This window comes from Vanacampus margaritifer, chromosome 3 (genome assembly GCF_051991255.1).
Source record: "Vanacampus margaritifer isolate UIUO_Vmar chromosome 3, RoL_Vmar_1.0, whole genome shotgun sequence".
NCBI classification, from domain to species: domain Eukaryota; kingdom Metazoa; phylum Chordata; class Actinopteri; order Syngnathiformes; family Syngnathidae; genus Vanacampus; species Vanacampus margaritifer.
Window position 1 is genome coordinate 14,867,548 of NC_135434.1, and position 16,028 is coordinate 14,883,575.

Genomic DNA, 16,028 nt, shown 5'->3' on the forward strand with positions numbered 1-16,028 from the left:
TACCAAAAGGTATTTGTAACAAATTGCCTACTTTATTGAGCAACAAGGGAAATATAATACTGTATGGCTTTACTGTACTTCCTCAATTAGTTTATATAAGAACCATGCCTCAAATAATTGGTGGCTATGTTGCATCGCAGACGTCTGTGCTAAATCAACAGCGCTAGCAAATCTTGATATATTCATTTTGACCCATGTGTACTAATTCATTATCATTATGTTCACCAAATAAATAATAGAATTTGAAAAATAAATCTCGACCAAAAAAAACCTTACCTCTAATAAATTCTTTATAAAATCTACAGTTGAGTAAATATCCATGGTTGCTATTTGAGGAAATACAGTACAGTGTATTAAAATATCTCACAGGTCAGTTTTATTCAATAGTTTTTTACTTCAAAATCTTCTGAACTGTTTTCCAAACAATCTGGTTTTCTATGCGCCATTTTGTGATCCGTGTCTACTGTATATCTTATTTCTTCCTGCCTTTTATTTCTTCCTTGACCATAATGTACCAGCAGCCCAGCATTTGCCATATGATCTGTCTCCCTCACTATCAGTTGTCTTAAGCTTTGTATTGCAATATCACAACAAAACAAAAAAAAATCATCAACTGGAATTGGAATATTAACAGGGAATGACAATCATATACTGGAACAGCAGTATAAGCTGAGAACCTGCACAGAAAATCGGTGCTTTCCATTTGGACCACATAGCCAGGCTCACTGTTTATGTGCCTTAGCCAGGTGTTGTATCACACAAACACAAATAACAATGTAACACCCGACCAGCCGTGTAAAATGCACACCAGGTGAGCAACTGTAAGCAAGCAACCTTAAAAGCCGTCTACTTATTGTTACTGTATTGTACGCAACAACATCAGAACTCCTCATGCGGACTCGTTGATCTTGTTAAGTGCAATTCAGCACAGGTTGGACTTCCCGGAGGAATTCAAGTGCGACTGAATAAAGCTGGATAATAAACACCGTCATAGCGACTCCTCTGGGAAGCCATCTTGATTGCTTGTTTTGTTTCACTTGTTTTCGTCATTTGATGACCATATTTGGTGCTTTATGAACAGTGCCAACAACATAACTTGGTGTCTACTTTTTTTTTTGTTTCGTAGACTATTTATTAGTATTTAAATTTTGCTTATTCATCTGTTTATTGATATTTACACTTTTTTAACGTGGAAGCCCTTAGCCTACTGTACAGTATTATAATAGTGCATCAGCTGTGCCATGTTTGACCTGTAGGGGGCGCTGTTAACCCCCTTGGCTATTTCTACTCCAGTTAACAACAGCCATGTTCACCTGCACTTGACATAAAATAAGGCTTGAATGATATGTGTCCTAATGTGAATTTGGCTCCAGGCAGAATGCACACATGCTGCTGCTGAAAGACTCGCTGCTTCTGTGCATTTATCAATATTCATTGTTTTAAAATGGCAGCAAATAAACCAAATTTTGAACGCGCTGGTGTGTGTGTATTTATAGAATTGTAGCAAAGTGACAAAAACTGTCAAAATAAGTAAATCAATTGCATCCAGACTTTATTATCACTGAACGTATATGTGCTTTCATCCATAGGGAACACACATGATGTAAAAAGCATTTTTAAATGCATGTTGATGTGCTGAGTCCTGTGGAGTTTGGACATCCGCTTCGGTAATACATAAACAATTTGGTAAGACTTTGACCTTGGTCTGTTAAAAATCTTTCAAACTATTTCTCTTCTGCACCAGATCTCTAGCATACCCCCAAAAAAGAATTTCCAGGTAGGACCATGCCTTTTTCTCACATTTTACAATTCAACTAAGTCAGACAGTGGTGACTTGTGCTAAGGTCAATTCAACTCATGTGCATCTGAGTGCAGATGTTTAGTGAAGCATGGGAAGGCTGCCGAGATGAGCTGCACTAACAAGTCGCCGTGACTAATGCTGTATCGCTGCATCAGCTATTTCTGGCAAGCAGGCAGAGTTCAACGAGGGTGCAATTATGTCCATTTAAATCTCCAAAACACAGCCAAGCTAATTTGAATAAAATACTTTGTGCTCTTGCCAGGTTGAATCGAGTTCAACAATCTACGAATTGTCCGGGGGTTAATGCGTTCAGAAGTGGATATCGCACTAACCAAATATAAATAGGCTACTTTGTTTCTCTACTTTGAGTATTTTTTTATTTTGATATTTTATATATTACTGTATACTGTATTTTCTTTTTAACATAGGTGTTTTTTCACTTCTTACACATTTTCTCAAAATACACTATCACATTCACTGTTGGTAAGTTAGTTAGCACAATGCAGAACATGAGGCAATTAAAATCTACAAACTAGAATCTTTTACATTTCTGAAATTGTTCTGTGCAAAAAAATAAAATAAAAAATATGCCTTCCCAGCAGCAATGTTAGAAAGTAGTTTAGTAAGGAAGTGGGTAGTCAAGTTAATACTGTAAATGGAATGCACTTTCAAAACGCAATGGCCACTGTACCTTAGTAAGCCACTAGATGGCGCCCAAGACTCCAGCAGCTGCCTGGCTTGCCTTGTGACGAGAATCGCCTAGTTCTGCCCGTGGACTAGTCCGGGGTGTGCCTCGCCTCTCAGGTGGTTGGAAAAAATATATATAAAAATGAATAGATAATATGGACACATTACATACAATATGGACACTGGTTTTATGTTTTGTTGTTCTTTTTGTTGCGTCAGTCAACATAGGTATTGTATTACTGTAAATATTTACTTACAGTACCTGTACTTTGACTGATGTACAGTATCAGGACTCAGTATCACGTCATATGTCAACTGCGCAGAAGCGGAACATGAGCGCCTTCATGACTCTCACCACAGGCCAGAAGATGCCCATTGTTGGCCTCGGAACATGGAAGAGTGCGCCAGGACAGGTAGAGGCAATTACAGTATGTGCTCAATGGACGCCATAATACTCGAGCTGGATCACAAATTCTGCCTTTTACAGACACTTAAGTACTTAAACATATCATTCTGATAAATATTTTGTTTAGCAGCAATTTGAGCAAAATTCATCCATTTTCCTTCATATCAGGAGGCAGCCATTTTGCCACTAGCTGTCGACTGAAAATGATATTATAGTTGCTCAGGGCTCAAGTTACGAACAATCACGGCTCAGCTTCAGAAAACAGGTGAGCCCTGAGCAATTGGCAAAATGGCCGCCCCCTGAGATGGAGAAAAACGGGTGGAGTTTGCTACTTAACTCATATTCCACAAACTCAGTATTAATCAGAATATTGTGTTTAGACTAGTGGGACTGCATAGAACATATTATTGTAAATAATTTTGGGGGGGTTACGTTGTTCGCGCTGAAACGATTTATTTCAGGTGAAACATGCCGTGCTGACAGCTTTGGATTGTGGCTATCGACACGTAGACTGCGCGGCAGCGTATGGCAATGAACAGGAGGTGGGAGAGGCTCTGGCCCTCAGGGTCGGTCCGGGCAAGGTGATGTTGCATTGCATTGCTCCTTTATTTATTTGTGTATTTTGTGCATACAAATCCTCATGATTTGCCTTGATTTGAAGTTTGCGACCAACCACAAACCAATTGAAATGAAAACACGAGCAGAATGTTTTTTGTTTGTTTGTTTTTTGTTTTTTTAAAGGCTGTTTTGATTTACTCACGTATTTCAAACAAATACATTTTCAAGCTGTAATTTTAATACCATGATACCGCAATATTTCTGCTCATAGTTATCATACCCTCAGAATCTGATCTTGGCGCATGCCTATAGTTAAAACGCACAATTTGTCGCTAGAAATTGAAGCCTCTCTTGTACTACACCAAAATCAAGTCACTCAAAACAAATGTATATTTAGAACATAAACACAAAATTACATAGATTCCTTCAGCAATAAAAAGCTGCAGTACGATGCAGAGGTTCAAAGAAAAGACAAAATTATAGCAATAATGTAGCATTAGCAGAGGATGGTTTCGATCCATCGACCTCTGGGTTATGGGCCCAGCACGCTTCCGCTGCGCCACTCTGCTACACGTATTAAGAACTATAAAACCTAAAGACAAATAATTACGGACGAACGCGCAACATCAGGAAATATCTCCAAACATAAGTGTTTGTTCTTTTCCCCGCAGGCCTTGCGTCGTGACCAAGTGTTTGTGACGTCTAAACTGTGGAACACCAAACATGACCCCTCAGATGTTGAGGAAGCATGCAGGACCACCCTGGCCCATCTGGGTCTCTCCTACGTGGACCTCTATCTGATGCACTGGCCCATGGCCTTTCAGTGAGCGAATCTTTTCAGCGGATTGGCACCGTACTGCATGTCTGAGTCACGGTGGGTGTTCTTCATATGTTTAGACCAGCAAAGGAGCTGATGCCTCGACGTGAAGACGGAAGTCTGTGTTACTCTGACACACACTACACGGACACTTGGGCCGCTATGGAGAACCTCGTGGACCGGGGCCTGGTCAAGGCCATCGGGCTGTCTAACTTCAATGCGAGGCAGATGGATGACATCATCAGGATGGCCAGACACAGGCCTGTAGTAAACCAGGTACAGTACACAACTTGTGTTACAGGCCAAGCATGGTCCTTTAAGAACGGTATGATGGGGGATAGAGTGTTGCAGTGCCGCATTTTGGCACAGGGGGGCGGTGTCGGTCCAGAGAGTGAATGGCAGCAGCGGAGCTTGCTCTCAGTGCACTTGTATGTGGGTTGAAAGGGGAAAAAAACAAAACAACGAAATGAGAATGTGCCTGTTCAGTCTCTGTACTACGGTTAAGAGTTCATTGGACGGGGGAAGAGGAAATTAACACTTGGCTAGGGGCTAGTAGCCAAGTGGGCTGGGCTACCTAGGGGTCTGCAACTTGCAGCTCTCTAGAGCCACGTCTTTACAGTATTTTTATTTTGTACATGAAATATTCTTTAAATTAATGAATGATTTGGATTAAAAAAGTAAACAATTAAATCTTTTTAAAAATGCCAGAGTCCACATTTTTATGTCAGAAAAAAAGAGAAACAAAATATAGAAGTTTTAAAGTTACCTAAAAATGTCCAAAAAGTGACCATAAAATGTCCAAAAAGGAGAGGAAAGTCAGAAAATTACCATAAATTGTCAGTGAAATTGGCCCAAAAAGGCCCCCAAATTTTTTTTAATAAGGCAGATAAGAAAACATCTACAAGTAACTATAAAATGTCCAAAAACAAAAAAAGATATCCCCAAAATTACCAAAAAATGTCCACACAAAAAATCTGAAACTTGATTTAAGGGGGGAACATTTTAAAAAAGTAACCCTAAAATGCCCCAAAACAAAAGAAGAAATTACAAAAATTACCATAAAATTCCCACAAAATTGCAACAAAATAGGTCAGACAACTGATAGCAAAGAAAGAAGAAAAAAAGTCAAAAAGTAACCATAAAATGTCCAAAAAAGAAAGAAGGCAGAAAATTATTATATGTCCATTAAAATAAATTAAAAATACTAAAACGGAAGATGAAAGGTAGCATAACCGGATCTCTAAGTACAGTATTAGATGCTGCATATTTTTCTGTTATGGTGCAGCGCTAATTAGCGCTTTGGCCCCGGTGCAGGTGGAATGTCATCCATATTTGTCCCAAGCAGATCTGCTGGCTCACTGTCGGTGAGTATCAACATTGGACCTCCCTTTTGTTTTCTACTAAAAGCACAGGTTGTGCCCATGCATGTACCTCAGGTCAGTGGCAGTTTGCCTTACAGCCTACAGTCCTCTGGGCAGCGGAGATCGACCCTGGGCCTCCGCAGAGGAACCTTGTCTGCTGCAGGATCCCCGACTGGGGGAAATATCCCAGAGATACCATAAGACACCGGCCCAGATAATACTCAGGTTAGAGGGCTTCAGCTTCAAACTATTTGTAATGTTTGATGCAGACTTGTACATTGCATATACAGAGCAACACAATTGACTTTTACAGGCGTAATCTCGTGTTTGATTAAACAAGTTTACCTAATGTAATGTCCAGAATGTGCAACAGAATGTGTACTGTATGTTACTTACTATCCGCAGGTGGCACATTCAGAGGGGCGTCGTGTGCATCCCCAAAAGTGTGACCCCCTCCAGGATCCATGAGAACCTACAGGTTTTTGACTTTGCACTGTCAGAGGACGACATGAAGCTGATGGAAGCCTTAAATCGCAGCCAACGCTTTATCGCCCCAACAGTTGAGGTGATTGCACGCATGTACCCATACGTGTCAAATGTTACTAAGTAACGCAAATGCAAGCATGACCCCCATTTGCTTTTCCACAGAGGGATGGCAAGAGACTTTGGCGAGATGCTGAACACCCTCATTTCCCATTCAATGACCCTTATTAAGTTAGGATTTATTCAAGATGTGTTATCCCTGAAATAGTCAAATAAAAACATGTTTGATATTTTGAGTCCTTCCAATTGAGTTGTACAGTTTATGGCTCATATTGATGGAGGAAGACTGTCTATTATCTTGGTCCCCTTTTTTCCTTTTACTCACAAAACCATGGCATTTTGAGGGGTGTGTAGACTTTCTATCCACTATTCATAAGGGAAGTGATCCAATCCTGCACTTCAATTGTTGGGAAATGCATTATAAACATTTAAAAGTTCGGACTAAGTAAAACGTCACTTGCCATAAAAATGTAAATGCTCTCACACATCACTGAAAATTGCAGAGTAGTGATGGGAATGCTCGATTTGGCGTCGACACAGTATTAAGAATTAGTGTCAAGCACTTGCTTCCTAATCGACGGTTCTGACAATTGGCAGATAGCGCAGCTTGTCTGAAAAAGTCGGGGCTGGCACAAGATGGCTTGTGGGCCAAATGGCAATTGGGAGTGCAGAAATAGACTTGGCCAAATGTCCCTGCTCGAACCCCGCTGCAGAGTGACACAGTGTTGTCAGCAGCAGGACTGCCTGCTGCAGCACACAAACGGGGACACCACCAGAGGAAAGACATGAAATGAGTCATCAAAATCACTTGAAGCCAAGACATTTGTAACACTTGTGAGATTTTATTTTCAACAACATAACCTTGACAAATTTAATAACATTATATGCTACTGTTTTATTTTAAAAAACAAAAAAAGTAATTTAGCAATGTTTTTTTTTTTCTCCATTTCAAGGTCTAGCATAGAATCCCGCCACTAAATGTATCAGTATACTGAAAACGAGGCCACTCAATAACCCCCCCACCCCTCCCCACTGGAAAAGCTCCATTACTCACCTTCCATTTGCAAACATCCCCTTCTCCCCGCCCAAAACAAAGCCAGGGCAAGCCAAGTGGCAACATGCTGTCTCCGAGGGAACTCGTACAAAAAAAACAAAAAAAACGTAGGAACACAAGAAAGAAGCACAAAGTCCTAAAAAGGTGGAATCTGGTGAGAATTTGTACAGGTGTCATCCCTGTGCTGACCACAATGGGGCAGTGTGTACATTTATCCATAAAGGTCATCATCGTTATCTTCATTGAAAACAGGACCAGTGCCACTTCCTCCTGTGCCATGGCTTGGACCGCTGCCGCCTGTGGTACTGTTGGGGAACCTGAAAACCAAGATGGCGCGTTTATAGGCCGAGGGTCCATGTGAGCAACAGGACACACCGACATGCAAACCTCAGCTGTGTTTCATACGAATTAAAATCTTTTTAAATAAAGCCGTAATTGCGTGGTTTATAAAAAGGGGAAGTCAACCTTAAACATGTCTTGACAATATGTTATTTGTGACCTCATTAGTCTAAACATGGCATTCTGATTAATATTACATTTGTGGAATATGAAATATGCAGCACAAGGGGGCGGCCATTTTGCCACTTGCTGTCGACTGAAGATGACATCACAGTTGCTCAAGGCTCCGACAACAACCAATCACAGCTCACCTGTTCCATTGTGACCATTCCATATGTATTAAGTCACCTTCCGATAAATAAAGGTCAAAGACTTAATTGTTATCTTAATCGTAATCAAATACTTAAATCACCTCCTTACAATGCTGCTGCTTCTGCTAACATGTCATTTATTTATTAATTAATCTAAAAATCTTCAATGTTTGAGAGGGGATCCCGGATATTCGCTTATTTGTACTTTTGTTTTGGAACCCTGCATGCTGAAACTGACTTTCATTTACACGAAAGTGCTTTGCTACCTTCTTGCAGTATCTATAGGCAATTACAAACATTTCCTGGGGTGCCAATTGATTAGGTTGTTATCCTCTCAGAATAGCCAGGGAACAACACTGCATGTCACCATTTAATCAGCATTCACAAAAAATGTTGTTTTTTTATAAAAGTGATTTGACCTTATGAGCACCAACTGCTAACTCATATTAGCCCTTCCTAGTTAGGATTTGCCAGTCATTATCAGTATGATGTCGACATTGATAATACATGAGGAGCAGCCAGATGTGGCCCGCAGTCCGCACTTCGTCTAAATCTGGTTTAGACAAACATGAGTGAACATTTTGCAAGAGGATTACATGTAAGTGTATTTTTAGCAAAGCATTATCTGTGAATCAGACATAATCTCTAAAACCGCTACAGTACTCTTTGAAAATGGTACACACACAAAAAATAAAATTAAATTAAAAAAATAATCTGAATGCATGTAGCAATGTACCTAAAGCTGCCGAAGCCACGACTCTGCTGCAGCGTCTGTGCAAACATCTCATATTTGCGGATGTCATTATCGCTGACGGAGCGGCGGGCGAATCGCATGGCCTCCTCAAAATGGTCCTTCCTGATCTCAGGCACGGGGTCGTCCTCTTCCACCTCCTACAAAATGAACACGTGTTGGCAACATACTCAACGTGATGGTGGAGAGAGAAAGAAAGAGAAGGAGGAGGTGGTGCTTGACTGACCATAGCTAAAGGATTGGTCTGCCGCTCCCTCTCTCTGCGGATCTCGTTCTCGATGCTCTCCCTGATGGCCAGCTTACACGCCCGCTGGCAAATCTCTGTAAGGTCAGCTCCAGAGAAGCCATTGGTCATCTTGGCCAGGTAGTCCAGGTTCACATCCTGGGAGGAAAAGCAAAGCTCCGATGACATCGTGACCTCATGTAGGTTTTGGCGTTACACCGGCGGCCATTGCGCAAGTTCACCTTGCTGATGGGACTCTTGCGCAGGTTGGCCTTGAGGATGCTCATTCGGCTCTTCTCGTCGGGCAGGGGGATGTAGATGAGCTGGTCCAGACGTCCGGGTCTCAGGATGGCAGGGTCGATGATGTCGGGTCTGTTGGTGGCGCCGATGATGAAGACGTTCTTCTTGCTGGACATGCCGTCCATCTCGGTCAGGATCTGGTTGATGACGCGGTCGGCCGCTCCGCCGCCGTCGCCCACGTTGCCGCCGCGAGCCTTCGCTATGGAGTCCAGCTCGTCAAAGAAGAGGACGCAGGGGGCCGCTTGACGAGCCTGGATGGAAACAGACGCCGGGTTTCGTGAGGACCATAAACATTTCTCAAGATCAGGGATGCTTGATTATGAAGAAAATTTGACTCCCGATTAATTTGGTAATAATTGAAATCACGAAAATTTAGTTTTTTGGTACAAAACAAGAAAATAAATTTCTTTGAAACACTAGAATTATGCAAGTTTCTTTTGGACCAAACAAGATTTATTAGTTATTTTAAAATTAAAAAAAAAGGTGCAAATATATACATTTAAAAAACTCAAAATTAGTATTAATAATCCTATTTTTGCTTATGATTATTTGCCAATTTTGTAAGTGTGGAGTGTATTAATTGAAATTCAATAAATTGCACAGCCCTACTCAAGATGTGAAATTATCACGTTAAAGGCAACACTGACCTTGTCAAAAATCTCTCTGACGTTTGCCTCAGACTCTCCAAACCACATGGTGAGCAATTCTGGTCCTTTGATAGAGATGAAATTTGCCTGGCACTCATTGGCGATGGCTTTGGCCAGCAGAGTTTTACCGCAACCAGGAGGCCCGTAGAAGAGAACGCCCTTGGACGGGGTCATGCCAAACTTGAGGAACTTGTCTGGATGCTCCACTGGGTACTGGATTCGAGAGGATCGAAGGAAGACGATCAATTGATGAAAGCTTGCAGATTACACAGCGATATTCGTTTCAACTTGTATCGTGTTTCCATACCTGCACCAACTCTTGCAGTTCTCTCTTGACATCTTCCAGACCACCGATATCCTCCCAAGTAATGTTAGGCACCTCAACAACTGTCTCTCTGAGAGCTGATGGGTTGCTCTGGCTCAGAGCCCACTGAACATTCCATTTATTTCCGTTAGTGAACATCATTCAAAGAAATCTGAATATTGCCCTCCGAGTAAGATTTCTACCTTGAAGTCATCCATGGTGACGGCCAGAGAATTCATGACTTCGGCATCGATGGTCTCGTCCTCCAGATCGATCAGGTCCATCTTCTTTCGGATGGCCTGCAGTGCCGCCTCAGAGCACAGGGCGGCCAGATCGGCACCCACGTGGCCGTGGGTCTCATTGGCGACCTGCCACGGCATACGCAGAGCTCAATTAGGCTCGACTGTCAAGTCCACGATCGATGACAAATGCAGCAATTACACACGTCAACTGTCGACTAATTCCTCACAGCAGACATGCAAAGTGAGCTTTACAATCATATTGCTCAATAATAAGTCAAACTACAGTTGATGTCACTCAATATGGTCATACAACAATCTGACAATAACAGATAATCAATGTTGGTACAATACTAAACTGGGTACAAACCTGCTCCAAATCCACATCATCAGCTAGCTTCATGTTTTTGGTGTGAATCTGCAGAATCTCTAGTCTGCCAGTGGCATCTGGAATGCCAATGTCCACTTCTCGATCAAAGCGGCCTGAGGACATTCAAACGTTCTTATGAGTTCTTCTGAACGTCCAGTTGCGCAACAGCAGGAACATGAAATCCACTGAACCTCCCATAATCTAAATGAGCACAAATGTGCCAAAGATCTAATTGGTTCCAAGGCGCGCGAGGAAAAGTCCAAAGTGCAATTCTGAACATATTTACTTTACACCTGGCTACGTCATTCACCTGTAAGTCAAGTTTATTTGTGTTTCCCTTAACCGTTAAAAAAAAAAAAAGTTTCTAAGGGCTTCACAAGCCCACAGTTGACAAAGATTAGTGACATTTCCTGATGTGGGTCCAAGCTGCATCTGACTGGCAACACGTCCTCGATGTGGTGTCGCCAGCAAATCACAGGACACAGAAACACCCAATCACACTTCAGGGAAATGTACTCACTTCAATTCATTTAACCTAGGTTTTTTGAAAGTAGGGGAACAGAAAACCAGAGCAGATTTCAACCTAGAACCTCTGAAATATGATGCAGCACTAACTACTAGACCCTGGTAATAAATAATACGCAAAACAAAATTTGCCAAAACATTTTTTTCCCCCCACTCAACAGAACTTGGCATAGACTCAAAACTTTGTACTTCAGTATTTGCATTAATCAAACAAAACTTGCTAATTTCTAGGCAACTTTGCCAACGATGCTAAATTCCATCCATGGAGAACGTAATAGTTACCAAATCTCCTGAGAGCTGGGTCGATGCTGTTCGGTCTGTTTGTGGCGGCCATGACGATGACATGAGCTCTCTGTTTGAGGCCATCCATCAGAGTCAGCAGCTGCGACACAATGCGCCTCTCCACCTCTCCGTGAGTCTACAAAATACATTGGCATAGCGCGACGCATGAAAGCATTGAAATGGAAGTACAGATATACTCGTTTTGGTTTTTTACAAAAGAGAGTGAGGGACAGAAGGGGACCTATAGACAGCTATTTACGGTAGATACGGTAATCATTTCCCTCTTCGTCTCACCTTCTCTCTCTTAGGAGCAATGGCATCAAGCTCGTCGATGAAGATGATGGCAGGAGCGTTTTTCTCTGCTTCCTCGAAGGCTTTCCTCAAGTTACTCTCACTCTCTCCGGCCAGCTTGCTCATGATCTCAGGGCCTTTACAAACATACATTTTTTATGAGGCATGCAGATTTTTCAAGAAGACAACAATGACTTCAAGGTGTCACAAAAACCTTCACGCAAGTCATATACATGCACATAATCTTTAGAGCACAGCTCACACTGGCATCATTTCCATGGTAGCTAAAAGACAACTTGTGAAAAACAAACTCGTCTAGCCAGTTCTAATTACAACACATTGACACACGTTGGGGCGCTCAGCTGGTTGACACAATGGCAAATAGCAAACATACACAAGAGGGATTAGGCCAAATTGTTCCCATACCGTTGATCAGGAAGAAAAAAGCTCCAGTTTCATTGGCCACAGCTCTGGCAATCAAGGTCTTTCCAGTTCCAGGGGGTCCGTAGAGAAGGATTCCACGTGGGGGCTGGAAAAGGCAGTACATTAATTCAACCTACATTTAAGACAAGATTTAAGGAGGATAATAACACTATATTATCTGTCATGGCAGGGTTTCGATGCACCAGAACAGCACATATTAACAAGTCGTGACTAACTGAATGTGAAGACTTCCAATTCAAATTAATAAAGCATTAAATAAAGTCCCAACTATTACACGGTGTATTATTTTTGTAAATGTTATTTTGTCACATGTAGGGATTGGAATCGAAAACTGGTTCTTGTAGAGAACGGCACCCAGTGTTTTTAATTCCTTGGCATTGTTTGCCGTTTTTGGTGTTCCCATATTGGTTCCGTGTGGGAACACCACGCGTGCGACTCGGGCAACAAACATGGCGCCACGTTCGAAAGTTTCAAGAAAAGCTAACAACAGGCAAACTTGCAGTGTTAGCAAATTGGATATTTCGTCTAAGGGAGGAAACACTATCACTATGCAAGATCATTTGAACACACAGCATGCGATGACTGTCTGGCAACACCGGCCAGCAATGCAAGTGTTCTTTCCTAGCAACACTCCAGGTACGGGTAGTAATATAATAGTGCCAGTTTGTCTTTTGGAAACGTGCCGGTACTGGCTGCGTCTGTTTTAACTGAGACAGGGAGGAGGAGTTTTTGAGTGCCCAAGAGTCCATCTTAGTGTTGAAATGTTACTGGAGTTGGACATTATTGTCACAAAATAATCTAGGTTGTATTTTGTAAATTTCTAAAGATGATAAAAAAAATAAAAAAAGTAATTATGTTTATTTTCAAATCTTTTTTCTTTCTTTTCCTGGGTGGCACCCCATTGAGTCTTCAAACGCGAACCTTAAAACCTCACTGTTGGGTTTGTAAGGCCATGTTACTTTTAAACATGTCTCTTGTTTACAGATACAACCAAGACATAAAAAAGTGGGTGCTAATCTACGTTCATCTTTTTTCCAAAAAATAATCGATAAGAGAATTGATACAGAATGAAATTGTTAATCAGAATCGAAAAAAATTGTAAAAATCTTATTAATTCCCATCCCTAGTCATATGGCTGATGTATAAGATGGTTTCTACGAGTTTGCCAGATGTAGTGTGGATTTTTTTCTTATGATATATTCATTATCTAGACAAAATATTGCAATTCTGAGTTGAGCTGATCAGATTCCTAGACCAAGTATCAAGCCTAAACTAAGATTCCAAAAGATTACAATAGCAATAACACAAGATCATCCAAGTAAACGCATACCTTGACACCTATGGCCTTAAAAAGTGCAGGGTGCCTCAATGGAAGTTCCACCATTTCTTTGATTTGAGCCAGCTGCTTCCTCACTCCACCGATGTCATCATAGCCAACCTCATTCAAAGACTCCTCTTCATCCTGCATATTTCATCAAAAGTGTGAATACGGGTAAGTCTCATCTTGTGAGCAGCATAACGGTTTCGGACCCACCTCTCTCCTGATTGGCTCGCCCTCACAGTGAATGACAGTGTCAGGAGCAACGATGCAGTAGGGAGAAGGATCTGTTTCCACCACTTTGAATTCCACGGCACGCATGCCTCCCCGGACCAGGAAAATATCACCTTCAAGGTAAAAAATCAGATCATGTTTATTTAAAATTAAAACTCACAGAAAATAATAAAGAATTAAAAGTAAGATTTCGTGAGCACTAACCTTTGCGAATGGGCCTGTAAGCCTCAAGAAAGTATGGCTTGAGATAAACCTCAAACAGATTGCCAGTGATCCCCTCTACGGTGTCATCTATTGGTAACACATGGATCCTCTTTCCATACTTGACATCAGGACATGGCTGAATGCTGAGGGGAAAACATTGGAGTATTTTTAATCCAATTTTAAAAAGAAGCCAAAACACAGTTGTGCACCATTCCCACACCTGATGACATCACCAAGTCGAACCCTCAGGTTGTTGCGGACCACCCTGTTCATTCGAACCTTTTCGTCAGAGCACGTATCATCGGACAATACAATGCACACAGTCTCGCGTCTCTTTTTGCCCTTCATCAGCACTGTGTCACCACGGAAGAGCTGCAGCTCATCCATCTTGGTCTGGAAGCAGTATTGGATACATTTGGTACAGCTGAGAGTATTAAAACAGCACTCATCTATACAATCTGTTTACCTGAGAGAGAGACACGACACTGTTGTCTTCATTAATAGACTCATCCACAATAAGTCTGTTGGGCCTGTTCTTCTGTTTCAGAATTGCAGTGGCTAGGTCATCATTCTTTGATCTAGAGGAGAACAAATTAAACGAATTTAGATGTATTAATGGATTAATTAGCAATTGAGTTATAGCTTGTTTATTTAAAAAGTGCACTCTGCTTGGTCGATTGGTAATTGTTTACTCACACAGTGCACTGATTTTCGATTTTCATTTGAGTGATTATAAGCATATTTAAGGTAGTCTGTGCTCAATACATTAAACTCTCCCGAAAGTGAGGCTTCAATATACATAAACCAGAGTGTTTTTTTCCTCCCGACTCACGGTTGTAAATAATGCAAATTTACTAAATGTGTCAACGAATTGTTTACTGCCATTAGCGTACAAATTTGAGACTACTATCATAACAGGTATGTAGTCCAAAGGAAGAACTTGAAATAACAGCCATATCCCCAAAAGATTATGTTTTTAGGGTACTTTTGCATCGCTTTTAGAATGCGTTTTCATGTCGTTAGCACGCTAATGTTAGCCTGTACGCTAAGTGACGGGCGAGCAAGCGAGCCCAGATGACACAGCAAAAGAACCGAGAAGAAAAACTTTGGACACATAAATATCTACGCATAAATACATGTACGCTTCAAAATAGCCAATTATGGCGTTTCTTACTCTTGCTTTCAGTGTGTCGTACATTCACCGAGCGGAACAATATTACACCTAGCGTTAACTTAGTCATTGAGCATAAAAGCTAATCGTGCTAATCAGCTAGCTTTACGGCACTTGAGAGTGGATGTGACGCTACTGGCTAGCACGTCAGCATTGATTCTAGGCATTATTTGGCGTAACGTTAATATCCACCACGCCTCGGTTTCTGGCCAACTAGAAGGGCTCCAAGCCGGTCGATGATGTTTGCCTCGGTGTAAAGGCCACCTCTATGTAATGGTGGATGGCTTTGGCCTTGATGGTGTGGCTAAGCTAAGACGCGCAACAACCCGACAGCAATGACTGTGCTTTGTCAAGCCGTTGTCACAAGACAGTTTTCCGAGAACTACAAACTATCGGACGACAGTGGTGGGAATCACATCAAACTGGCAATTTGAAATAAATGTTCGGGAGAACACAACACTGTTGGTAGATTTTTAAATGTCGTCGCTTATGCAGCCAATGGACAAGTAACTGACCCTGTTAGCTATGTGGCTAATGTTAGCAGTCGGGCTAACTTTAATAAACTTGTGTACATGAGGACACGTTAGCATTACTTTACGATAAACGATGTTTAAAAACATACATTAATGTGTCTACTTACTCCCCTCCCGATGCCATGGTTGTCCACTTGGGTTACAACAATAAATACAGGAAAATCTAGCTAAATTTGCGATGCTTCACCGGCTTTCGTTTTCCTACTTCGCGAAATATCACACGAATGTCCAGAGGTTTCCGTGGTTTTCTAGACTGGTGTACAGAGCGCTTGATGCCCCATTGATTCTGATTGGTTGGTACCGTTCATCAAAAAT

The 16,028-nt window shown here is 41.6% G+C and overlaps 2 protein-coding genes across 4 annotated transcripts; one reads left to right on the plus strand and one right to left on the minus strand.

Moving 5' to 3' along the window:
- The first annotated feature begins 1,663 nt into the window (after window positions 1–1,663).
- On the plus strand, window positions 1,664–6,419 carry akr1a1a (aldo-keto reductase family 1, member A1a (aldehyde reductase)). Of its 3 annotated transcripts, none has more exons than XM_077561507.1 (9): window positions 1,664–1,777; window positions 2,812–2,901; window positions 3,356–3,475; window positions 4,124–4,275; window positions 4,350–4,545; window positions 5,584–5,633; window positions 5,706–5,855; window positions 6,036–6,195; window positions 6,279–6,419. In XM_077561507.1, the coding sequence occupies exons 2-9, from the start codon at window positions 2,821–2,823 to the stop codon at window positions 6,342–6,344; spliced, it is 975 nt and encodes a 324-aa protein (XP_077417633.1). In that variant the 5' UTR covers window positions 1,664–1,777; window positions 2,812–2,820; the 3' UTR covers window positions 6,345–6,419. The 3 variants fall into 3 exon arrangements, with proteins under 3 accessions (XP_077417633.1, XP_077417631.1, XP_077417632.1); XM_077561505.1 differs by having other exon boundaries at window positions 1,701–1,777; window positions 2,773–2,901; XM_077561506.1 differs by having other exon boundaries at window positions 1,734–1,777; window positions 2,748–2,901.
- A 576-nt stretch (window positions 6,420–6,995) lies between these two features.
- vcp (valosin containing protein) lies at window positions 6,996–15,982 on the minus strand. Its single transcript, XM_077561617.1, has 17 exons — window positions 15,821–15,982; window positions 14,476–14,587; window positions 14,230–14,402; window positions 14,010–14,152; window positions 13,788–13,918; window positions 13,584–13,715; window positions 12,236–12,338; window positions 11,813–11,946; window positions 11,519–11,654; window positions 10,712–10,824; window positions 10,306–10,470; window positions 10,106–10,228; window positions 9,799–10,011; window positions 9,094–9,402; window positions 8,855–9,010; window positions 8,614–8,768; window positions 6,996–7,544 (listed from the first exon to the last, which is right to left on the minus strand). Exons 1-17 carry the CDS (start codon window positions 15,835–15,837, stop codon window positions 7,439–7,441), a joined length of 2,421 nt encoding a protein of 806 aa, XP_077417743.1. The 5' UTR covers window positions 15,838–15,982; the 3' UTR covers window positions 6,996–7,438.
- Between the last annotated feature and the right edge of the window lie 46 nt (window positions 15,983–16,028).

Coding starts and splice junctions, on each gene's coding strand:
- akr1a1a (XM_077561505.1), top strand. CDS start 2,797: ATGTCAACTGCGCAGAAGCGGAACATGAGCGCCTTCATGACTCTCACC. Junction 4,546..5,583: donor ACAGGCCTGTAGTAAACCAG/GTACAGTACACA, acceptor GCCCCGGTGCAG/GTGGAATGTCATCCATATTT. Junction 5,856..6,035: donor CCGGCCCAGATAATACTCAG/GTTAGAGGGCTT, acceptor TACTATCCGCAG/GTGGCACATTCAGAGGGGCG.
- vcp (XM_077561617.1), bottom strand. Junction 12,339..13,583: donor TTAAGGCCATAGGTGTCAAG/GTATGCGTTTAC, acceptor TGCCTTTTCCAG/CCCCCACGTGGAATCCTTCT. Junction 11,947..12,235: donor TTTTTTCTTCCTGATCAACG/GTATGGGAACAA, acceptor ATGTTTGTAAAG/GCCCTGAGATCATGAGCAAG.